Here is a 21148-nt window from a genome sequence, read left to right as displayed (position 1 = left end):
AGTCCAACCCTTACTGGAAATGTGTTCGACTTACTGCCGGCAATGCGAACCAAGCTCTGGCACTGATCGTACAGGGAACGGACCGCCACAATAAGACAGTCCGATACCCCATACTCTCTGAGCACTCCCCACAGGACTTCCCGAGGGACACAGTCGAATGCCTTCTCCAAGTCCACAAAGCACATGTAGACTGGTTGGGCAAACTCCCATGCACCCTCAAGAACCCTGCCGAGAGTATAGAGCTGGTCCACAGTTCCACGACCAGGACGAAAACCAAACTGTTCCTCCTGAATCCGAGGTTCGACTATCCGACGTAGCCTCCTCTCCAGTACACCTGAATAAACCTTACCGGGAAGGCTGAGGAGTGTGATCCCACGATAGTTGGAACACACCCTCCGGTCCCCCTTCTTAAAGAGAGGAACCACCACCCCGGTCTGCCAATCCAGAGGTACCGCCCCCGATGTCCACGCGATGCTGCAAAGTCTTGTCAACCAAGACAGCCCCACAGCATCCAGAGCCTTAAGGAACTCCGGGCGGATCTCGTCCACCCCTGGGGCCTTGCCACCGAGGAGCTTTTTAACTACCTCAGCGACCTCAGCCCCAGAAATAGGAGAGTCCACCACAGATTCCCCAGGCACTGCTTCCTCATAGGAAGACGTGTTGGTGGGATTGAGGAGGTCTTCGAAGTATTCCTTCCACCTATCCACAACATCCGCAGTCGAGGTCAGCAGAACACCATCCGCACCATACACGGTGTTGATAGTGCACTGCTTCCCCTTCCTGATATTATTCCTGATATATTTCACTTTCACATAAAACATTTTAAAGTGAAATATTTGAACTAATTGGAGCTTTGAAAATAATTCATTATAACATGGATTATTTTCTCATAATTTTTTTTTTGGAGCAGTGGCAAAAAAATTTTAAATAAATAATTGATTGATTGAAATTTGTAATTAGTAGATTGCACAGTACAGTACATATTCCGTAAAATTGACCACTAAATGGTAACACCCCAATAAGTTTTACAACTTGTTTAAGCCAGGGTCCACGTTAATCAATTCATGGTAAAGATGTTTTCTAAAATAGAGACAAAAGAAAAAAAAAACAGCCTGCATGGCAGCTTTGTGTCAAAATTGCAAGTTTTTCTCGATAGACTTCACCTCATTCCAATATTTTTAATGTTCTTTTTTATTTTTGCAATAGCATTTCCAGTATGTTTGGGGGGCCGGTAAACAATTAGCTGGGCACCCTTGCTCTAAGCGGACTATTTAGGCCCTCTGTCATCTTCTTTTGGCAAATCTAAAAAGAACTTGGTGGCATTTACTACTTTATTGGCTAGAAGAATTATTGTGCTATTTTTGGAAGGCTGCAGCACCTCCTTGCCCCACTCACTAGATTAGAGATATTCTTTGATTCCTTAAATTGGAGAAAATTAGGCTGACATTGAACGGACGCTCTGTCATGTTTCAGGAAGAATGGAGTGGTTTCCTAAAATATGTGAGGAAACCACTATAAAATCTAAAATTTGACCCCGATTGAAAAGTAATTGAAAAGTTGTTGATTGATTTTGTCTGCTTTAGTGTATTGCTGCACCGTGTAGGGGACATTTAGAAGTGCACTTGTCTGTGGCTTCATGTCAATATTGGCCTGTATTTATTTGACTGAGGTTATGTTTTTTTTCCTAGTTCATTATTTTATTTTATTCTCTAAGGTTCTCATAGTCATCATTGTCACCGACGTCCCACTGGGTCATTATTGTCACCAATGTCCCACTGGGTGTGAGTTTTCCTTGCCCTTATGTGGGCCTACCGAGGATGTCGTGGTGGTTTGTGCAGCCCTTTGAGACACTAGTGATTTAGGGCTATATAAGTAAACATTGATTGATTGATTGATTATTTTATATATATTTTTTGTGGGTTACTTATTTGGGGGAGAAAACAGAACAAATGCCATGTGTTTCATTGTATGTCTGGACTGTATAAGTCAAAAATCCCCAAAACATATGTTTAAAAAAAAGAAAAGAAAAGATTGAAGGCACATCATGTCTTTACATCTGACGGGTCCACAAATTAATCATTTACCTGTGAAAGACAATGTTGGACTTACTAGCGCATTGCTCAGTACCGTATTGGATTGATGGAATTGGGGGTTAAATCACCAAAAATGATTCCCGGGCGCAGCCACCGCTGCTGCCCACTGCTCCCCTCATTTCCCAGGGGGTGATCAAGGGTGATGGGTCAAATGCAGAGAACAATTTCACCACACCTAGTGTGTGTGTGACAACCATTGGTACTTTCCTTTCCTGTACATTACGAGTGCCACGCTGCTGTAATTGAGAAAAAGGATATGTTTGTTTGCAGTGGATTTTTGCTACAAATATTAGTCTCATCTACAATTCATGTCTGCAGTTGTTTTTATGGTGTGAGGTTCATATCTTGCAGGGGTCGGGAACCTTTTTGGCTGAGAGAGCCAAGAAGCCAAATATTTTAAAATGTATTTCCCTAAGAGCCATATAATATTTTTTTTAACACTGAACACAACTAATTGCGTGCATTTTTAAGTAAGACCAACATTTCCAGAGTACAAAAAGTCGCTTATTCTTTGTTATAACATTGTTATTCTGAAGCTAACTGTGGAGGGGGCGTGGTCTGCAGGCCTGCAGCAAAGCGGGATGTTGCCAGGACCGGCCTCGAAATCAGCGACAGGTGCTTAGAAGGCCCACCTGGGCCTTTATATCTAATCACCTGTCCCTCTGTTATAAGCAGCAGCCAGGAGGAGAGACAGGGTTGGGGCTGGAGCCAGAGCGCGAGTGAGGATTAAAGAGAAAAAGACAATTGCTGTAAAGCAACTTAGAGAAAAATAAAATAAAACAATATTGTAATCCTAAAACAGGCTCTTGGTGGTCTGAAGAACCCCCAGGAGGGCAAGCCCCACACTAAACAATAATAAATAAATTACTTCTTACCATTAACGCAACTTCTTAAACATAAAAATGCATGAGAATGTTTTATATTTTGAACGTTGTTTTTAACACTGTGATTACAAGTGGAATTATTCATTACTTATCTAGTTAAGCAATGTCAGCTCAGATTTATCCGAGAGCCAGATGCAGTCATCAAAAGAGCCACATCTGGCTCTAGAGCCATAGGTTCCCTACCCCTGATATCTTGTGTCATTATTTAGCTATCGATGTCCCTGTTGTTCAGCAATGTTTGCTAGCGATATCAAGATTCAGTATATGTTTTTGAGCCTACCAGAGATTTATTCATCGACTTTATTAATACTATTAAGGGTATTTTCTTAATGCTAACAAATAACACTGAAGACGTAATGTGTTGTCACCAATGCTGAATAAAGCACTTGGCTTTCATGCACAATTACAACTAAGCTTTTAGTTTCTGTTTAAAAATCACCAACAAAAATACGATGGATTGGACCAACAATCACAATATTTACAACTCGGACTTAACATGGAGTTAGTTTACTTGCACAAACAGGTCTTCGTAGTTACATTTAGGCATAGCAGCCACCAAAGAACACAAATAATGTGATTTCTTGTCCTTTCTTTATGTTTGTATCTGCTACCAAACGCTAATAATTTAGTAGAGAAACACAGAAAGTTTCTCAGACGAATCAAATGTTAAAACAAACATTTTACAAATTGATCACTGCAGACACGAGCATGGTCCGATTGTACTCCACAAAATAATGAAAATGATCATTTTAAGTGCCATTTCCTTCGACGCACTTTCGTTTTCCCCTGACTTCATTAGCTTTTTGAGCCACTTCTTTCGGGACTCCATGAAAGCTCTTTCCTATCTTTCTATTTGAACTATTGGAACATCCAAGAACAAAATACGGCATTTTCTGCTCAAATTCTACACTCTCTCTCATTTGTTTTAATGCAGCGCTCAAGCTGCTTGACCATCGTGTGAATTAAGCCGCAAAGAAGTAAAACGGACCTGACGTCATATGCAACCCAGCAATAGGTTGTATTCACTCACAAGACTTTTGAACAGAAGTAAACAAAGTGGTAGGCCACCAAACCAACGTGGCGACTGTTAAGCAAACAGAGTGCAAACAATCTGAGTATGCAGAAGGTTTAGAAATTACTGCTGACAGAAGATAAATGCAAAAAAAAAAAAATCTAACTATGCAAAGGAATCTATCCCTATTTGTTGAGTGATATCAAGGATTATCCGTTAGTCGGGTTCCCAGACATATCAATCTATCTGGTGCTCTGGATCTCATTCTACACGACAAAACAGATGAAAACTTTGAAAAGCATGGAGGTCTACAACTTCTCCGTGTGTGGCTGGGTCAAGGATTTCGATATCATGACTTTCCCATATAAATCATGCATCGTTTTTGTTCGCATTGTTTTTTACCTCTCGCGGAACTCTTACATTTTTTTTCATCCTTTTCCCGATTTGAACGGTTCAAATAGTTAAGCAAAATGCTGAAAGACAGCTAAGACAACAGACGTTCGATGGCCCACCACTTGAAGCCTCCTGTTGGTATTTAGCCGGATGGGACATCAGGTGAATACAACCTATTGGCAAATATAATTTCTTATTCAATGTCTTGTTCTTCCAGAAAATGGCTGCTGAAAAGTGAGGGCTGTGCTTAATTTTTCAACACATCGCAAATAATCGTGGCTAAAACACACTTAGCCTAATAAAATCGCTCCTCTTTGGATTTCTTACAGCGTACGGGTCAGATCCGTCCTTGTTCGGGTATATTTGCATCTTTCCGTGGCTTACAAGGTCCACCTGTGGAACAAGCCACAGTCACTTGATTTAGTTTCAGGCAGACCTTCACAGTGTGGACTCGGATCCACGCGTACCTTCAAATGATCCAGCAGGTCTTTCGTGACGGAAAACGGAGCACCAATCACCACCTCGGAGACGTACTAAAGAAAAAAAAGGGTTTGAAGGAGGCCTGATATGCAAGTCAATTGCAGTCATGCACTTGTGTTTGGTACGCACTCGGCAAGCCAGGACGCTGAGAGTTCGCTCGTGGACATTCATGATGGGGTAGTTCTTCCCCTTGTAGCGATTCACTTCCTGCCAAAGAAAAGCAAACAGGTGCTTCACTCCGTAAGCGTCTGTCAGAAGAATAAACACTCACTTGGTCGAAGTGCAGCCCAACCACGACGTAGGGCTTTTCTGACAGCTTGTGCGCCGCCCGCAGGAAGTCCACGTGGCCAATGTCTGACAGGGGTCAAGGGCCACTTCGAGGGTGATCTTAGATCACAGACTTACTAATGACCGCCACATTTGTTTTAACCAAACACTTTACGATGAATATTTTTCTATAATGTTTTATTAGATTTTTATACGATACTTTCACATTGGTGGCCGCACAGTGGTTAGCATGTAGGCTGCACTCCAAACAAAATTTGCTTCGGACCTCTATTTACACTGGGCCTGTCGGCGCTGTAAACCACTAATGTTAACATAAGCCAGCCAGTGGTGTTCTTGTTCTACTTTTTGTTTAAAAATGTAACTTTGAGTAAGTTGCAAAGAGTTTACTATCTTATTTTGCATTTTTGACTATGTTTTATAATATTTACAATACACCTTAATCAAGATTTGACATTATTTCGTCATGTATCTTACAAAACATAACTTCACTGTGAGTTATTGCTATGGATTCATGCACCAAAATAATAATGCAAAAAGGAAAACTACATCGGATTTAAATTAGGGTTGTGTGGGCTTTTAGGAGGTTTACCCCTGATGATATTTCTGCAGTAAAAGATACGGAAGAGGTCAAAGGACCCGGCCACGTAGATGATAGTGTCACCAGGCTGTGGCTCCTGGCCTGAAGCAAACTGGATGATCTTTTGGGAGGTCTGCAGGAACTGAGATACCCCTGTCCAGGGACTGTGGTTCTTGTGACCATTGGAGTCCTGTAATCCAAAACAGACACACCACAGCACAAATACTGTAAGCTACTTTGACAACTTCAGCAAAATGGCACCACAAAGTGGTGTGAGGAAGTCACATTTTCAATTATACTACATTCAATGGAGCAGTTAATTGATCTTTAAGCACATCCTTGGGAGACATTGTCTTTGACAGATATGCTTACTATGATCAAACATGTTCCAGACAGAATTTCATACTGACCTTTCCAAAGTTGTCTGTGTGCTGCTGGTAGTCTGAATCATCCTTTGAGAGTTTAAAAGGAGATATTGAGGTTCATACTTTTGACCTGAATGCACACACGAGTAAATGTACTCACAATGTTACTGTAATGTGTTTTTGTCATGAGGAGCATCCTGCCAACCAGGTCGGTGGTTGAAACTCCCTGTGTTCTCTTACATTCTCTGTAACAACAACATGACATGTTCAAATGTTGAGCCAAAAAACAACCGCTCAATCTGTACAGTAGAACCTCTAATGTCTAAGACATCAGTTTCAAACTATTTGTTCAATTGGAAAGAATGGAAATAGAAATAATCAATTTCTGAGTCAAATTGTTGCCATCATAAAATCTTTATTGCAGGTAATTGCTTGAGGAACAGGGGCAATAATAATACATTGGTCATAAAATGTGGTCTGATCATCTGAATCACACAAATAACCAGTGTCTGCTTAAACTATTACCACACTGTTTTCATTATTATAACATGTAAACATGTGACAAAAAGTAAATGACCCCTTGGATTTATTAACTTGTTTACCCTTTCACTATTATGTTAGATCAACTATGGACTAGACTTTCACAATATTATGTTAGACCCACTCGACGTCCATTGCACCCGGTCTCCCCCCTCTTCAAAGTTTCTCATAGTCATTCACATTGACATCCCACTGGGTTGTGAGTTTTTCCTTGCCCTTATGTGGGCTCTGAACAGAGGATGTCGTTGTGGCTTGTGCAGCCCTTTGAGACACTTATGATTTAGGGCTATATAAATAAACATTGATTGATTGATTGACCCTTTTTTGGCAACAATAACCTCACCCAAACGATTAGACGTGGACAACGGTCAGGATTAGTTTTCTTTACAAAACTGTTGCATTCAGCAAAATTCCTGCGGGGTCAAACGGGCAGAGGTCAGGACTTCAGTCCAGTACAGAGCACGTATTTTCTTCTTCTACAACTGTTCAGTGTTGGTGATTTTCTTCTGTGTTTTGGATCATTGTTCTGTTGCAACACTCGTCCTCTTTTCAGTTTTAACTGCGGATGTTACAATCGGGGTTTTATGCTACCGATTGCGATAGCGATCATCCATTAGTGAGATTGGCTGATACCAATACCCGTCACATGTATTAACTACCCATACATCCATTTTCTACCGCTAGTCCCTCTCATGGTTGCGCTGAGTGTTGGAACCTATCCCAGCTGGACAAGTCGACTCCTCAATGCAAGGCCAACAAAGATAGATAGAAAACATTAACACTATACATTTTTTAAGTTATTTACGGTGAGAGCTATTGACTGTTTATCAATACTCGTTCCTTATTCTCTTTTATTACATACAAAACCTACATCTCCCTGGCATTTTCCAATTTAGATGTTCCAGTAAATAAACAAAATCGAAAAAGAGGCCTAACCTGTAGCGTCCTGACTTTTTAACTTCCTCGTACGTGTCCCTGCCGTCGACTGTCAGTGTTAAGTCGTCTGAAAACAAAACATTAGCATAAATAAAAACTTTTGTCCTTTGAGATGTGGACGAGACAAGCCCACGGCGGACGCGTACCTCCGTGCACGCAGAAGTCGCAGTTGTACTTGTCCATCGTCTCCAGGGTGGTGACGTACGGCGCTTCCTCCACCACCTCGTCCACCCATTTGATGGACCGCACCATCTTGTAGCGCTCTTCCTGAGTGAAAACAGGGGCGCCCTTGTGCTTTGTGATCTCACCTGATGGAATCAAACACAGAAAATATAACAGTCCTAAATACACCAACTGTACTCCAGTCCTTTCTCTGACATCAATGTGCCAACACTGTGAGGTTGTGTTGGATCCATTGAGTCACTGCCCTTTGTGGAATGGCTCCAATTCAAGTTGACTATGACGGCAAATAATAAAAATAAATAACAATTTTATCAAAACCTTCTTCCACCGGCCACTCTACGTTAGTGGAAATTTACTTTTTGCGCAAAACTAGCTCGCTCACTAAGAAATGTGACTTTTTGTGATGAAGATTTCTTTCTATTTTTGAGAAGTTGTACAATAACATTTTTTGAGCGTGCATCTTTAGTCAATTTAAAACTCGCAAAAAATGTCCCGCCTTTCTTGGTCCATGCCCCATCCTGTTACAAAATGTTTTGGAAATTGGGTGGGATTTTTTTTTTCACAAAATTGAAAGCGAACTTGCTGACGAACAAACATCCTATTTTATAATGCTAACAGAATGATCTGGTCCCAAAATGCTCCTTCTTCAGTCTTTGCTGCCTTGTGCAAATTGATCAAAGTAACTAAATAACTTAAAGGCCTACTGAAACCCACAACTACCGACCACGCAGTCTGATAGTTTATATATCAATGATGAAATATTAACATTGCAACACATGCCAATACGGCATTTTTAGTTTACTAAATTGCAATTTTAAATTTCCCGCGAAGTGTCGTGTTGAAAATGTCACGGTATGATGATGCGCATGATGACGCGTGCGTTTGACGTCTCGGGTTGTAGCGGACATTATTTTCCAGCCCGATACAAGCTATAAGTAGTCTGCTTTAATCGCATAATTACACAGTATTCTGGACATCTGTGTTGCTGAATCTTTTGCAATTTGTTCAATTAATAATGGAGAAGTCAAAGTAGAAAGATGGAGGTGGGAAGCTTTTAGCCTTTAGCCACAAACACAGCCGGTGTTTCCTTGTTTAAAATTCCCGAAGGTGAAGCTTTACTATGGATCAGAGAGGTCAAGCGAACATGGATCCCGACTACATGTCAACCGGCAGTTCTCGGTGAGGAAATGGTGGTAATAAGTCAGCTCTTACCGGAGACATCAGCGGAGCTTCCGTCCTGTTGCAGCTGCGTGACTTCCCTCAGAGACTATGGCAGTCAACACACCCGTGGCTACACTCCTCCGACTTTCAGGTACTATTTAATCTCACTAAAACACTAACAACACAATAGGCAGATAAGGTATTTTCCAGAATTATCCTAGTAAGTGTGTCTAATAACATCTGAATCGCTCACACTGCAATCGCCTTTTTTTTTTTCTTCCCTAGTCCTTCACTTTAAATTTCCTCATTCATGAATCTTTCATCCTCGCTCAAATTAATGGGGAAATTGTCGCTTTCTCGGTCCGAATAGCTCTAGCTGCTGCTGGCTATGATTGTATACAATCTGAGGATGTGAGGAGCCCTACAACCCGTGACGTCACGCGCACATTGTCTGCTACTTCCTGTAAAGGCAAGGCTTTTTTATTAGCGACAAAAAGTTGGGAACTTTATCGTCGATGTTCTCTACTAAATCCTTTCAGCAAAAATTTGGCAAAATCCCGAAATAATCAAGCATGACTGCGACAGTTTGACCTTTGGCTTCCTCTCAAATCATGCACATTTGTTAAGAAGCTCAACATTGACACACTACAAACAGCATGCTCCACAAACAAGTTGCAACCCGTCACTCACCATGGCTCTGAGGGTGTGGCTAAAAGAGTCAGGAAGGGGCTGAGGCCTTTATGTAGGTGAGCACACCTGCTTGGACTAATTAGGCCTAATTTGGGCCAAACCATGATTGTCAGTAACTGGGTGTTAAAGAGGGACACTGGACATTTGAAAGTTCTGTTGTCTAAGCCTGAATACACTGGGTACAAAAATGACTGCTTTACAAATACAGAAGTACAATGTGAATACGTTTTAGACATGTGATAGTTACTTATGGTGTAAATGACAAAATAACTGATTTCTTAATTCCCCCTGTCAAATTGGTCCCAGCTAGTGGGCGGGGCTGTGGGCTTTTTAAGTGGGGAAAATGTCCGGTTTCTGCCAGGTAGCCCAGGGATCCAGAACAGCCAGGCAGGGAAGCTTCCGGAAGGAGAGACGCGGAACTACCAAACATTTGGAGTGGATTTGGCGGCGGCGAGAGTGTCTAAATCTGTTTTGGCGGTTGAGCATAAGCTGTTTTGTGACTGGATTGAGATGGAAGGGGATAGTGACGGGATGTATGAGGATAGTATGGAAATGGATAGGACTAGAGGGGAGAGAGGATAGAAGGGGAGAGGAGGGAGTGAAGGAAAGTCGAGTGCTAAAAGAGTGCATGAAGACGATGAAGAGATTGATAAGAGGAAAAGGGTTATGGTGGATGAATATAAGATAATTTATACATTTAAATCAAAACAAGATATAATTGACATTAGTTTGATGACACTGGTTAAGGGATTAAAGAAGGACATTGGAGAGGTGGAGATAGCGAAGGTGCTCAGGGACGGACGGCTGTTGATTAAATGCAAAAATGGAGAGCAAAACAACAAAGCAATGCGATTGCAAAAACTGTGCAAGAAAATAATAAAGGAAAAAATCGAAGTCGGAGAACAAAAGGGGGCAAGAGGAGTTGTGACAGGAATCCCAAGAGGAGAAAATTTAGATGATCTGAAAAAAGAAATAAAAGGAGGAACTGTCACTATGATGAAAAGAATGATGGCATTTAGGAACGGTGAAAAGACTGAGAGCAAATCTGTGCTAGTGCAATTTGAAGAGGAGGTCCTACCAGAGAGAATCATGATTGGGTATTTAAGTTTCTATGTTAGAGCTTACGTCCCACCCCCAGTACGTTGTTTCAAGTGCCAACGCTATGGGCACATAGCTAGTGTGTGTCATGCTAAGATGAGATGTGGACGGTGTGGAGGAGAGCATGAATATGGACAATGTGGAGAAAATGAACAGGTCAAGTGCTGTAATTGTGGTGGGAATCACACAGCAGCATAGGGGGGCTGCATCATAAGAAAACAGGCAACAGAAGTACAGCAAATCAGAGTTGAAAGAAATATTACATACGCAGAGGCAGTTAAAATAAGAAATCAAGAAAGTGCAGAACAGGACAGAAGTGAAAATAGTTCAAGAAATAAAAAACAAGAGGATACAAATACAGGAATTTCCATGGACAAACTATTTGTATTCCTGGCTTACGTAATAAATTGTACAGAACAGGCTAGAAACAAGACTGAGAAAATCAAAATAATTGTCAAAGCAGCAGCAAAGTTTTTAAATTTAAAAGAACTATCCTGGGAACAGGTGCACGGTGAACTACAGAGAGTAGACGAGACCGAGTCATGTTACCACAATCCAACGCCATGTTAATTGTTCAGTGGAATGCCAGAAGTTTGATAGCAAACGGACAGGAATTAAAGGGATATATTAATAATATGAAAAATAAACCACATATAATATGTATTCAAGAAACATGGCTGAAGCCAAAATTAAACTTTATAATAAAAGGATATATAACGATACGTAAAGATAGGAATGATGGGTAAGGAGGAGGATGTGCCATATTTATTAAGGAAGATATGCATTATTCAATATTAAAAGTAAAACAAGAACTAGAGATAGTAGGAGTAGAAGTATGGAATAATAAAGAAAGATACAAAGTACAAAACTTCTATAATCCATGCAAGAAATTAGAAATTCACCAACTAGAAACACTAATCGAGCACTGGAGTGGCAATATTATTTGGTGTGGTGACTTTAATGCACATAGCACAATGTGGGGTGAAAGGGATGACTGGAATGGGGAAACATTGGAAGCACTTTTGGAGGAAAAAGAACTGGTGTGTGTGAATGATGGGTCGGGAACAAGGTTAGATGTCGTCACGGGTAAAGAAACAGCAATAGATTTAACACTAGTGTCACAAGGGTTAGCAGGAAAGGTGGAGTGGGAAGTAAATAAATACAGCACAATGGGAAGTGATCACTATCCAATCTTCATTCACATAAACATAAATCATAGGACAGAAAGCACTAGGATAGAAGGAAGATGGAAGTATAATCATGGTGACTGGGGGAAATTTAGGGAAATTACCGACATAACTTTAAAGGAGGTAGATATAAATAAAGATATTGAACAATTAAATACAGATATTACAAAGTGCATAATAGAAGCAGCCGAACAGAGCATACCAAGGAATAGTATAGGGAGAAGAAGGAAGATAGTGCCGTGGTGGACACAAGAGTGCACAGATGCAATACAAGAACGGAATAGAGCATTTAGAATATTAAGAAGAACACATAATTTCCAAGACATGATCCAATATAAAGGGCATCAAGCTAGAGTAAGGTATGTTATTAAAAAAACAAGAAAACACCATTGGAGAACTTTTTGTGAAACACTAAATAGAACTACTCCTTAAAGCCAAGTGTGGGGAATGTCAGGGGTCAAAAAAGAACATAAAAATCATGTGATGAAAGATGGAACGCTGAGTGTGGTAGGAAATAAAGAAAAAGCTGAACTTTTAGCAAAAACCTTTGTTAAAGTGCACAGTAATGATAATTTGAGAAATGTAGAAAAACAAAAGAGAGAAGAAACAATTAGTTTAAATATTGAGGAAATGAAGGAAGACAACGATAATAGTTTTATCAACACTATGGATATGACATTTTCTTTGGATGAAATGGTTCAAATTTTAAAAAAAGTTAAAAATACGACGCCAGGGAAAGACCTGGTGAGTTATCAAATGATCAAAAATTTAGGTAGCATCGGCAAAGAAGTGGTCTTGAAATTATATAATAGGATATATGAAGAAGGAAAATTACCAGATGAGTGGAAAACAGCTGTAGTAATTCCAATATGCAAGCCAGGGAAAGATCCGGAAGAGGCAGGAAATTATAGGCTGATAGCATTGACCTCAAATTTGGGCAAAGTAATGGAAAAAATGATTAATGAAAGATTAATATATTATTTAGAGTCAAAAGAAATTATAAAAAACTACCTAAGTGGTTTTCGTAAAGCAAGAAGCACAAATGACCCAGCAGTGCAGCTGGAAGAGGAAATTAGAAAGGGACAAATAAATAAAGAAAGTATAATTGCGGTATTTTTTGACATAGAGAAAGCGTATGATATGTTGTGGAAACAAGGGTTGCTGATGAAACTAAATAAGATTGGGATTAGAGGAAGAATGATAAAATACTTTTTAACAAGTAGAACATTATTAGTAAAAATAGAGAATGAATATAGCAGAGAATACGAAGTGGAAAATGGGACCCCACAAGGGAGTATAATAAGTCCAGTACTATTTTCCATCATGATAAATGAAGTTTTTAGTGAAGTGGAAGGGTTAGTGGAGGTGGCATTGTTTGCTGATGATGGAGTGATGTGGAAGAGAGGTAGAAATACAAATTATATAGAAAAGAAGATTCAAAAAGCAGTAAATAATGTTCAAGACTGGGGGACGGCTTGGGGTTTAAGATTCTCTGTTGGAAAGACAAAAGTCATAAATTTTACGAAGAGGAAATTACAAAACAAGCTCCAAATAAAACTCTATGGAGAAAACATAGAAGAGGTACAAGTATTTAAATATTTAGGAATATGGTTTGATAAAAATATTAACTGGTCAACCCACATCAGCAAAATAGTGGAGAAAAGTAAAAAGGTGTTAAATATAATGAGGGCTTTGAGGGGTAAAGATTGGGGGGCTGATAGGTTGACATTGAAAACAATATATATCACTTTAATTTGATCTGTTATTGACTACGGATGCATTATTTATCAATCTGCTTCAAAAACACTACTTGGGAAAATAGACCGGATCCAGTCGCAGGCGTTAAGGTTATGTTGTGGAGCTACTAAATCTACTCCAGTTGCAGCATTACAAGTAGAAATGAACGAAAAACCTTTGGTTATGAGGAGAGATCTGTGAGGACTGGTGGGCATTGTGATGCCGGGTTCGATTCCCTCGAGGATGCGTTGACGTGAACACAACAAAGGTAGGATCTTAAAATATTTATTTAACAAAAAGGAAGCTCTGAACAGAAATACTGGAGCTAATAAAAAGGCAAACCAAAAACGCTAGTATGAAAACTAGGAAGTAAAAATAGACAAACTTAAATAGCACGTTGGCACAAAAGAGAAAACAAATCATCAGTATGTAAACTGGACAAAACAAGTGGCTTAGCGTGAGAAGCTAGCGAGAATAGAAATACTTGCGAGAAAGCAAATGATCAAAATCCAGACGTACAGTGGTGTGAAAGCAAACTATGAACCCAGACTGAACAAAGAAAAGAGGAAAGCTTATATAGGGAGAAATCAAGGAGAACCAGGTGTGTGTAGAAAACGAGGAGCAGGTGAAATCAATGTGTAACCATGGTAACGGACTAAACAGGAAGTAAGTGGGTCAGAAGAGAATGAAACTAAGATGGAAAAATAAACATGTGAAGATCTGAGTCACGGATCGCAACAGTATTCCCCCCCCAAAAAAGACAGATTCCAGATGTCTCAAAGAAAACAAAAACAAATAAGAAAAACTTGAACCCCCTCCCCAAAAACAGAGTCCACAAACGAAGGGAGGGTGGAGGGAGGCCACGGTGGAGGGTCGCCAAGTCGTGTGTCCCCGAATCCACCGAGGACAAGTCATGTGGCGGCGGCGGATGGAACGCCGCTGCTGAAAAAGTCTTGGCGGGCGACCTCGAAAAACACACATCAGTGGCTGCCTTGCAGGATGACGCTTAAGCACCATTGTCATAGCAGGCTTGGATGTAGCAGATGAGGGTGCGGGTGCTGCAGCCGAAGAAGGCGGCGCTGTGGAGGCAGGCGTAGTCGTCGCCGTCGTCGTGGAGGCAGGCGTAGTCGTCGCCGTCGTGGAGGCAGGTGTAGTCGTCGCCGTCGTGGAGGCCGGCGTAGTTGTCGCCGTCGTGGAAGCCAGCGTAGTCATCGCCGTCATGGAGCCCGGCGTAGTTGTCGCCATCGTGAAGGCCGCAGGAGCCAGCGGCGGCGTGGAAGCCGCAGTAGTCGTCGGCGGTGTGAAAACCGCTGTCGTCATGGCCGTGGAAGAAGGCGTAGTAGTTGGCGTGGAAGCCATAGTCATAGGCGGCGTGGAAGCCGCAGTCGTCGACGCAGGTGTTGGAGTGGGTTCCAACTTAGGAGCTGGTGTGGGCTCCAGCTTTGGAGCTGGTGCTGTTGTGGGCTCCAGCTCTGGAGCTGGTGCTGGAGTGGGCTTCTGCTCTGGAGCTGGTGCTGTAGTGGGCTCCAGCTCTGGAGCTGGTGCTGAAGTGGTCTCCAGCTTTGGAGCTAATGCTGGAGTGGGTTCCAGCTTTAGGGCCAGTGCTGAAGTGGGCTCCAGCCTAGGAGCAGGTGCTGGTGCGAGGACCAGGCAAGAGTCTATTGCTGGTGTGAGAATCAGACAAGAGTCCATTTCTGGTGCGAGAACCAGGCTAGAGTCCATCTCTGGTGCGAGAACCAGGCTAGGGACAGAACTACATGGACTAGGACAGCGACTAAGACATGGACGGAACACAGGTGGTGGAGGACGCGCTGGAGTTTGTGGCTTAGCAGGTTGCAACTGTGCTACCTCCGTAGCACAGCTGCTAACCTGAGCCCCCTCTTCAAACAGTGGATGCCAGACGTATTCCTTATCATGTGAAGAGGTATCTAAGGGTGGGTGGAGGGAGGTTAGGAGGAAGGCAGATTCTTCCCTACTAGAATTACTAGAAGAACCCTTAGAAAAAGGAGAAAACCCCATAGATTTGGGCTGGGCTTGAGGACTTAGTGACTGAGATGAACAAGAAGGTGAAAATTGAGAACTAGACTTGTATCTGGAAAAAACGTCCTTATGGAGATCCTTCTTATCAATATTGTCCAGAAAATTAAAGTCAATATAATTAGAAAAAGGCTGAGAATTATAGTCCAAAAAATTCTTTTTGATGACGTCACCGGAAGGCGTTACCGACATGACGTCACCGCTGCCGTCTGTGAAAGAGACATGGCGGTCGAAAGAAAGTGTGGACATGTAACTAAAGGGATTACCAGGCTTGTGAGGAGTATCCTGGATGGGTTGAAGTTTGCTGTGTTCGCTGAAAGACAGTTGTGGAGTAGAAGCGTCACTGCATTGGGCAGCTCGAGCCGCTTCGGAAGGCACATCACCGTAATGACGGATCTCTGCCTCCCGTGCTCGGAGCTTTTTCCACGTGCCTATATCAAAGGCTTTCTCTTTCCAGCTGTCAATCGCGAAGGAATCTCTTGCTGGGTTCATACTGTGAGGACTGGTGGGCATTGTGATGCCGGGTTCGATTCCCTCGAGGATGCGTTGACGTGAACACAACAAAGGTAGGATCTTAAAATATTTATTTAACAAAAAGGAAGCTCTGAACAGAAATACTGGAGCTAATAAAAAGGCAAACCAAAAACGCTAGTATGAAAACTAGGAAGTAAAAATAGACAAACTTAAATAGCACGTTGGCACAAAAGAGAAAACAAATCATCAGTATGTAAACTGGACAAAACAAGTGGCTTAGCGTGAGAAGCTAGCGAGAATAGAAATACTTGCGAGAAAGCAAATGATCAAAATCCAGACGTACAGTGGTGTGAAAGCAAACTATGAACCCAGACTGAACAAAGAAAAGAGGAAAGCTTATATAGGGAGAAATCAAGGAGAACCAGGTGTGTGTAGAAAACGAGGAGCAGGTGAAATCAATGTGTAACCATGGTAACGGACTAAACAGGAAGTAAGTGGGTCAGAAGAGAATGAAACTAAGATGGAAAAATAAACATGTGAAGATCTGAGTCACGGATCGCAACAAGATCAACTCTCAGCAGTGTATTGGGCAAACTTAAAAGGATCCAAGCAAGGACATCCAACCCGTCAAGTGCTAATAAACTGCCAAGAAAAAGAGAAGAAAAAAATGAATAGTTTTTAATAGGAGATATATGTATCAAAGCACAAATTGACAATATTAAAGTTAGCCCTCCAGTACCAATTCCTGCAATACCACCATGGATGTATGAAAACCCAAAGGTAAACATGCAATTACTGAAGAATAGAAATTTAAATGGTTACCAGATAGAACATTGGATTGAGGAAATGTTTTTTGATAACATCATGATATTCACAGATGCATCAAAAACTATAAATAGTAATGTAGGAGCTGCTGCAGTTATCCCACAAGGAAACATAGTGTTAAATAAAAGAATCAGTGATAAACTATCTGTTTTTACGGGGGAATTGGTAGCAATTTATATGGCAGTTAACTGGATAGAGGAAAACAAAGCAAGGAAAGCAGTCGTATGCTCGGACTCCAGCAGTGCATTGACGAGCATAAAAAACATAGCATCAGACACAACACAAGATATAGTTTATGAAATAGTTCAGGCGATCTACAGGATAAATAAAGCGGGAGGTGTGGTAACATTTCTCTGGGTTCCTGCTCATGTAGGAGTTGAGGGAAATGAGTTAGCTGATAGATACGCAAAACAAGCAACCACTAAAACAGAAGTAAATATGGAGATTAAGCACAGTAAAGATAGAACACAATAAAAAGTGGCAGAATAATTGGAATAAGGAAATAAAAGGTAGATAGTTTTACAAAGTCCAGAGGAGAGTAGGTGTCATGAGAGGAGGGGGTAGAAATAGGAAAGAAGAAGACATTATTACTAGAATGAGATTAGGACATACATATCTAAATAGTTCACTAAAACTGATAGGAAAACATACTACAGGGCTGTGTGATTTTTGCCATCAAATAGAGAATGTTGACCATGTTTTAATACAATGTAGGAAATACAATAGAGAAAGAGAAATACTGGAAAATAAGTTAGCAAAAGAAAATATTAGGTTAGAAGTGGTAAGTATATTAGGATTGCATTCAGAAAACATAGGATACAAAGCGATATACACATATTTAAAAAACACTGGGTTAAATAAAAGAATATAGAGTAGGGATCCACCTCGGTCCACACTCCATTACAGTAGGTGGCGGTAATGCACACCAGAAGGTTGCTTGCCAACCGCCATAAAAACAAAAGAAGAAGAAGAAGAAGAAGAAGAAGAAGGTTTCTGCCAGTCTGCTGTCTGTCACTGCCAGAGGAGGTTGTCTGTCCTGACCAAGAGTTTCGAGGTTCATACATCAAACTAACTACTGATTATTTTGATGATGATATTATGTTGTGATGTAACCGGTTCAATGAGTTTTGTTGATTGCTGATTTATTTTGCTAAATCTGTTTTGTCATTCAATTCTTAACTTTGATATATTTGGTGTTTGACGTTTTGATTGTGAATATATATATTTTGATATAACGGATGATTTATATTTTGATTATTTTTAATATGCTTTTTGATTAATTATATATAGGCCTATTTAACGCATGCGACTTTTTGAAATATATTTAGAATATAAATGTACTATATATGATATACAATACTAATATTGTCTTTATTTATCACTGTTACAGATTGTGGGTGCTTGGTCTTTCTGTTGTTGTTCACCTCTTGACACTTTTTGGGATTTTAAATAAATGTTAGTAAACTTTTACCACTGCGTGCCTTGCCATCCTTGATTTGAAGTCCGGGTTGCAAAGGTTACATTACCTTCACCCCAGGCGGGGTGTGACTTATGGTGGCAGTGGTGGGATGGCAAGCCGCAGAGTTTACAAACATGGCAGAGGGCAGGTCAGAACTGGTTTGAGATCCCAAGTGTCGGAGGTGGCAATGACAGAGGGGACTGATGGGAAGGCTGGTCGAGGGGCCACGGCGATGAGGCTGGACCGGACGACTATGGCGGAGGAGCGCGAAGTTGGATGGAACACCGAGGAGTCTGAAGAAGACGTCAAAAGTTTTGAGAACTCTGAGGGTAGGTGGTGTGCTGAGCCACCAAGGACTGAAAGAGTGCTAGGTGATCCTACCCTGTTTAACATGTTCCAATACTTTTTAATTGGACAGCAACGTAGGGAAGCTTTTTTAGTCTGTGAACTCCAGGAGTTAAAAACTGTCTGTACAAGGCCTAGCCTAAATTACTTACTCACTAACCAAAATGCTAACCGTCCTGATAATAGTCGTTGTGAGCAGTCACCCAAACCCAGAACTCTCCCACATCCAACTTCTAGTCCTCAAGCGTCGCCGTCCAGAGATGCCTTGCCACCTGACCATCATCTCCGAAAAGGCCCAAAGATGTTCTCTTTCCAGCAGGGTGAGGACATTGAAAACTTTCTTGTCCGCTTCGAGCGCATCGCTCGCACCTGGGGCTGGCCTCAATCTGATTGGGCCTGTCGACTTGTTCCACTCTTGAACGGCAAAGCCCTGGATGCCTATTCTGCGATGGAGGAAGATGCTTCCAACGTCTACGCTGACCTTGAAGAAGCCCTCCTTGCTAAGTTTGATATCTCTCCTGAGACTTATAGGCTCCAGTTCCGGTCAACCTACATTCCCCTTGATGAATCCCCCAAGGAGACTTACAACAGACTCAAAGGTCTCTACCGAAGATTGATCAAGCCAGAGCAGCGTTCCAAAGAAGACATCGCAGAGCTTTTCATTCTGGAGCAAATCCTTCGCATGCTGCCCAACGAAATGAAGGTTTGGGTCAAGGAACACGATCCAGAAGACGGACTTACTGCTGCTAAACTTGCAGGCCAGTACTTGAATGCTCGTAAAGGACTCCGAATGCCAAGACAGCAGAACAACCGTGTAGCAGCCCAAGGTGCAGCCAACCTGTCAAACCAAAGAGGTGTGCAGAAAGCAGGTGGTTACAGCACCTCAGGGGACAACAGGCGTTTCCCAAGACAGAGTCCAGTGAAGGATCTCATCTACTACCACTGCCAACAGCCAGGGCATCGAGCCCCAGTCTGCCCATTGAAAGCTCCCAAGCAGTCCAGCTTTTGTCAGGTTCCCCATCCCTCTGTGCCAGCTTCGGTCATGGCACCTGCTCTTGCACCCAATCCTGAACCTGAGGCCAAACCTAACATGATGGCAGCTTGTGTTAATGGCCGTCCAGTGCAAGCACTGTTGGACAAAGGAAAGGCATCCCAAATGTACCATATCAACTTTCTGAAGGAATGGAAGGAGAGGAAATCCTCTGTGGAAGAAAAGGATGTCCAGGCCAGTCATGTACCCACTCAAAGGAAGGATTTGCAAGAGGAAACGGTGATGCTGGCACGGGACGTGGAAATGGAGGATGATGTGGAGGAGACAGATCTGTCCATGCTCACTACACCACAGAAACCTGATGTAAGTCACTTGTCTCCACAATCTGCCCTTAAATTTTTGCAAGTGTGTGAAGAATTCCCAGTATTGTTCAGTGGAAAGCCAGGAAGAACTCCACTAATTGAACATGTCATTAATTTAAAAAACCCTACACCTATCCGTCAGCGGCCATACAGAGTGCCTGAGCGGATGGTGGAGCCCCTCAACCATGAAATCCAAACCATGCTGGATCTCATTAGTCAAGATGGCGGCGCCCGGACGGGCTGCGACACTGCGGTGCTCTTGCTAAAGATGGAACATTTGGCGGAAATGCCGGACAGTTCTGCAGACTTCATGGCTGGCTCGCATCGTGGTCACTCCGTGATCACGTACGACCGCCAGACACTTCTGGATATGGACATATTGGGCCGTTTTGGACTGATAGACGCGGGCGTGCTAAACATGCTAACTAGCATGGGGATTCGTCGGCGGCTACGTCCAGCGGCCTGTGAAGCAGCGGAGTCTAGTAGCAGCGGGGGCCGTCTACGGAGCAGACGCCAGCGGTGTGATCGGAAACGCGGATGTCGAGCGGGGCTAAAAACAAAGCAGAAGGCTAATCCCCACAGAACACCACTTTCCTCCATCCCGAAGACGGATTTAGATGGAAAATGCGAGACTACTGGTCTGGGTAAGGAGTCTGTTAAATTAGAACAAGTTTTTTCTGCTTTGAGTGTTTCAGAGTTGGACATGTGTTTTACTGAGGTGGCTAACTATGATGCGTGCAGTTTATCAAAGCAACAAACAAACAATCGGAAAATCCCCGTTACTGAGATGGCTAACCATGATGCGTGCAGTTTATCAAAGCAACAAACAAACAATCGGATCATTCCCGTCGTATCAATTCCTAGATATGGTCGTAATTATACTGAATGCACTGGGCATAATAAACACAACATTATTAATATTGCTACTACGGATAATTTGATCAAAAATTCCCTAAAACAGCCCACTACCTATAATATAGGTTTTTTAAACATAAGATCATTGTCTCCTAAAACGTTGTTAGTTAATGATA

The 21148-nt window shown here is 41.9% G+C and overlaps 1 protein-coding gene across 5 annotated transcripts in view; it reads right to left on the bottom strand.

The window, feature by feature from the left end:
• The window catches only part of LOC133541796 (ethanolamine-phosphate cytidylyltransferase-like), a 61715-nt gene that overhangs the window by 5351 nt on the left and 35216 nt on the right, over positions 1-21148 (bottom strand). For all 5 annotated transcript variants that reach the window (XM_061885389.1, XM_061885390.1, XM_061885393.1 and 2 more), the window contains 9 exons: positions 7715-7876; positions 7569-7635; positions 6253-6337; positions 6138-6179; positions 5770-5917; positions 5134-5216; positions 4992-5069; positions 4850-4915; positions 4710-4775 (listed from right to left, as the gene is read on the bottom strand). In XM_061885389.1, coding sequence (XP_061741373.1) covers positions 4710-4775; positions 4850-4915; positions 4992-5069; positions 5134-5216; positions 5770-5917; positions 6138-6179; positions 6253-6337; positions 7569-7635; positions 7715-7876 — 797 coding nt within the window. The remainder of the gene's footprint in view (positions 1-4709; positions 4776-4849; positions 4916-4991; positions 5070-5133; positions 5217-5769; positions 5918-6137; positions 6180-6252; positions 6338-7568; positions 7636-7714; positions 7877-21148) is intronic.

This window comes from Nerophis ophidion, linkage group LG23 (assembly GCF_033978795.1).
Source record: "Nerophis ophidion isolate RoL-2023_Sa linkage group LG23, RoL_Noph_v1.0, whole genome shotgun sequence".
NCBI classification, from domain to species: domain Eukaryota; kingdom Metazoa; phylum Chordata; class Actinopteri; order Syngnathiformes; family Syngnathidae; genus Nerophis; species Nerophis ophidion.
This window is presented reverse-complemented; position numbering and strand designations above follow the sequence as displayed.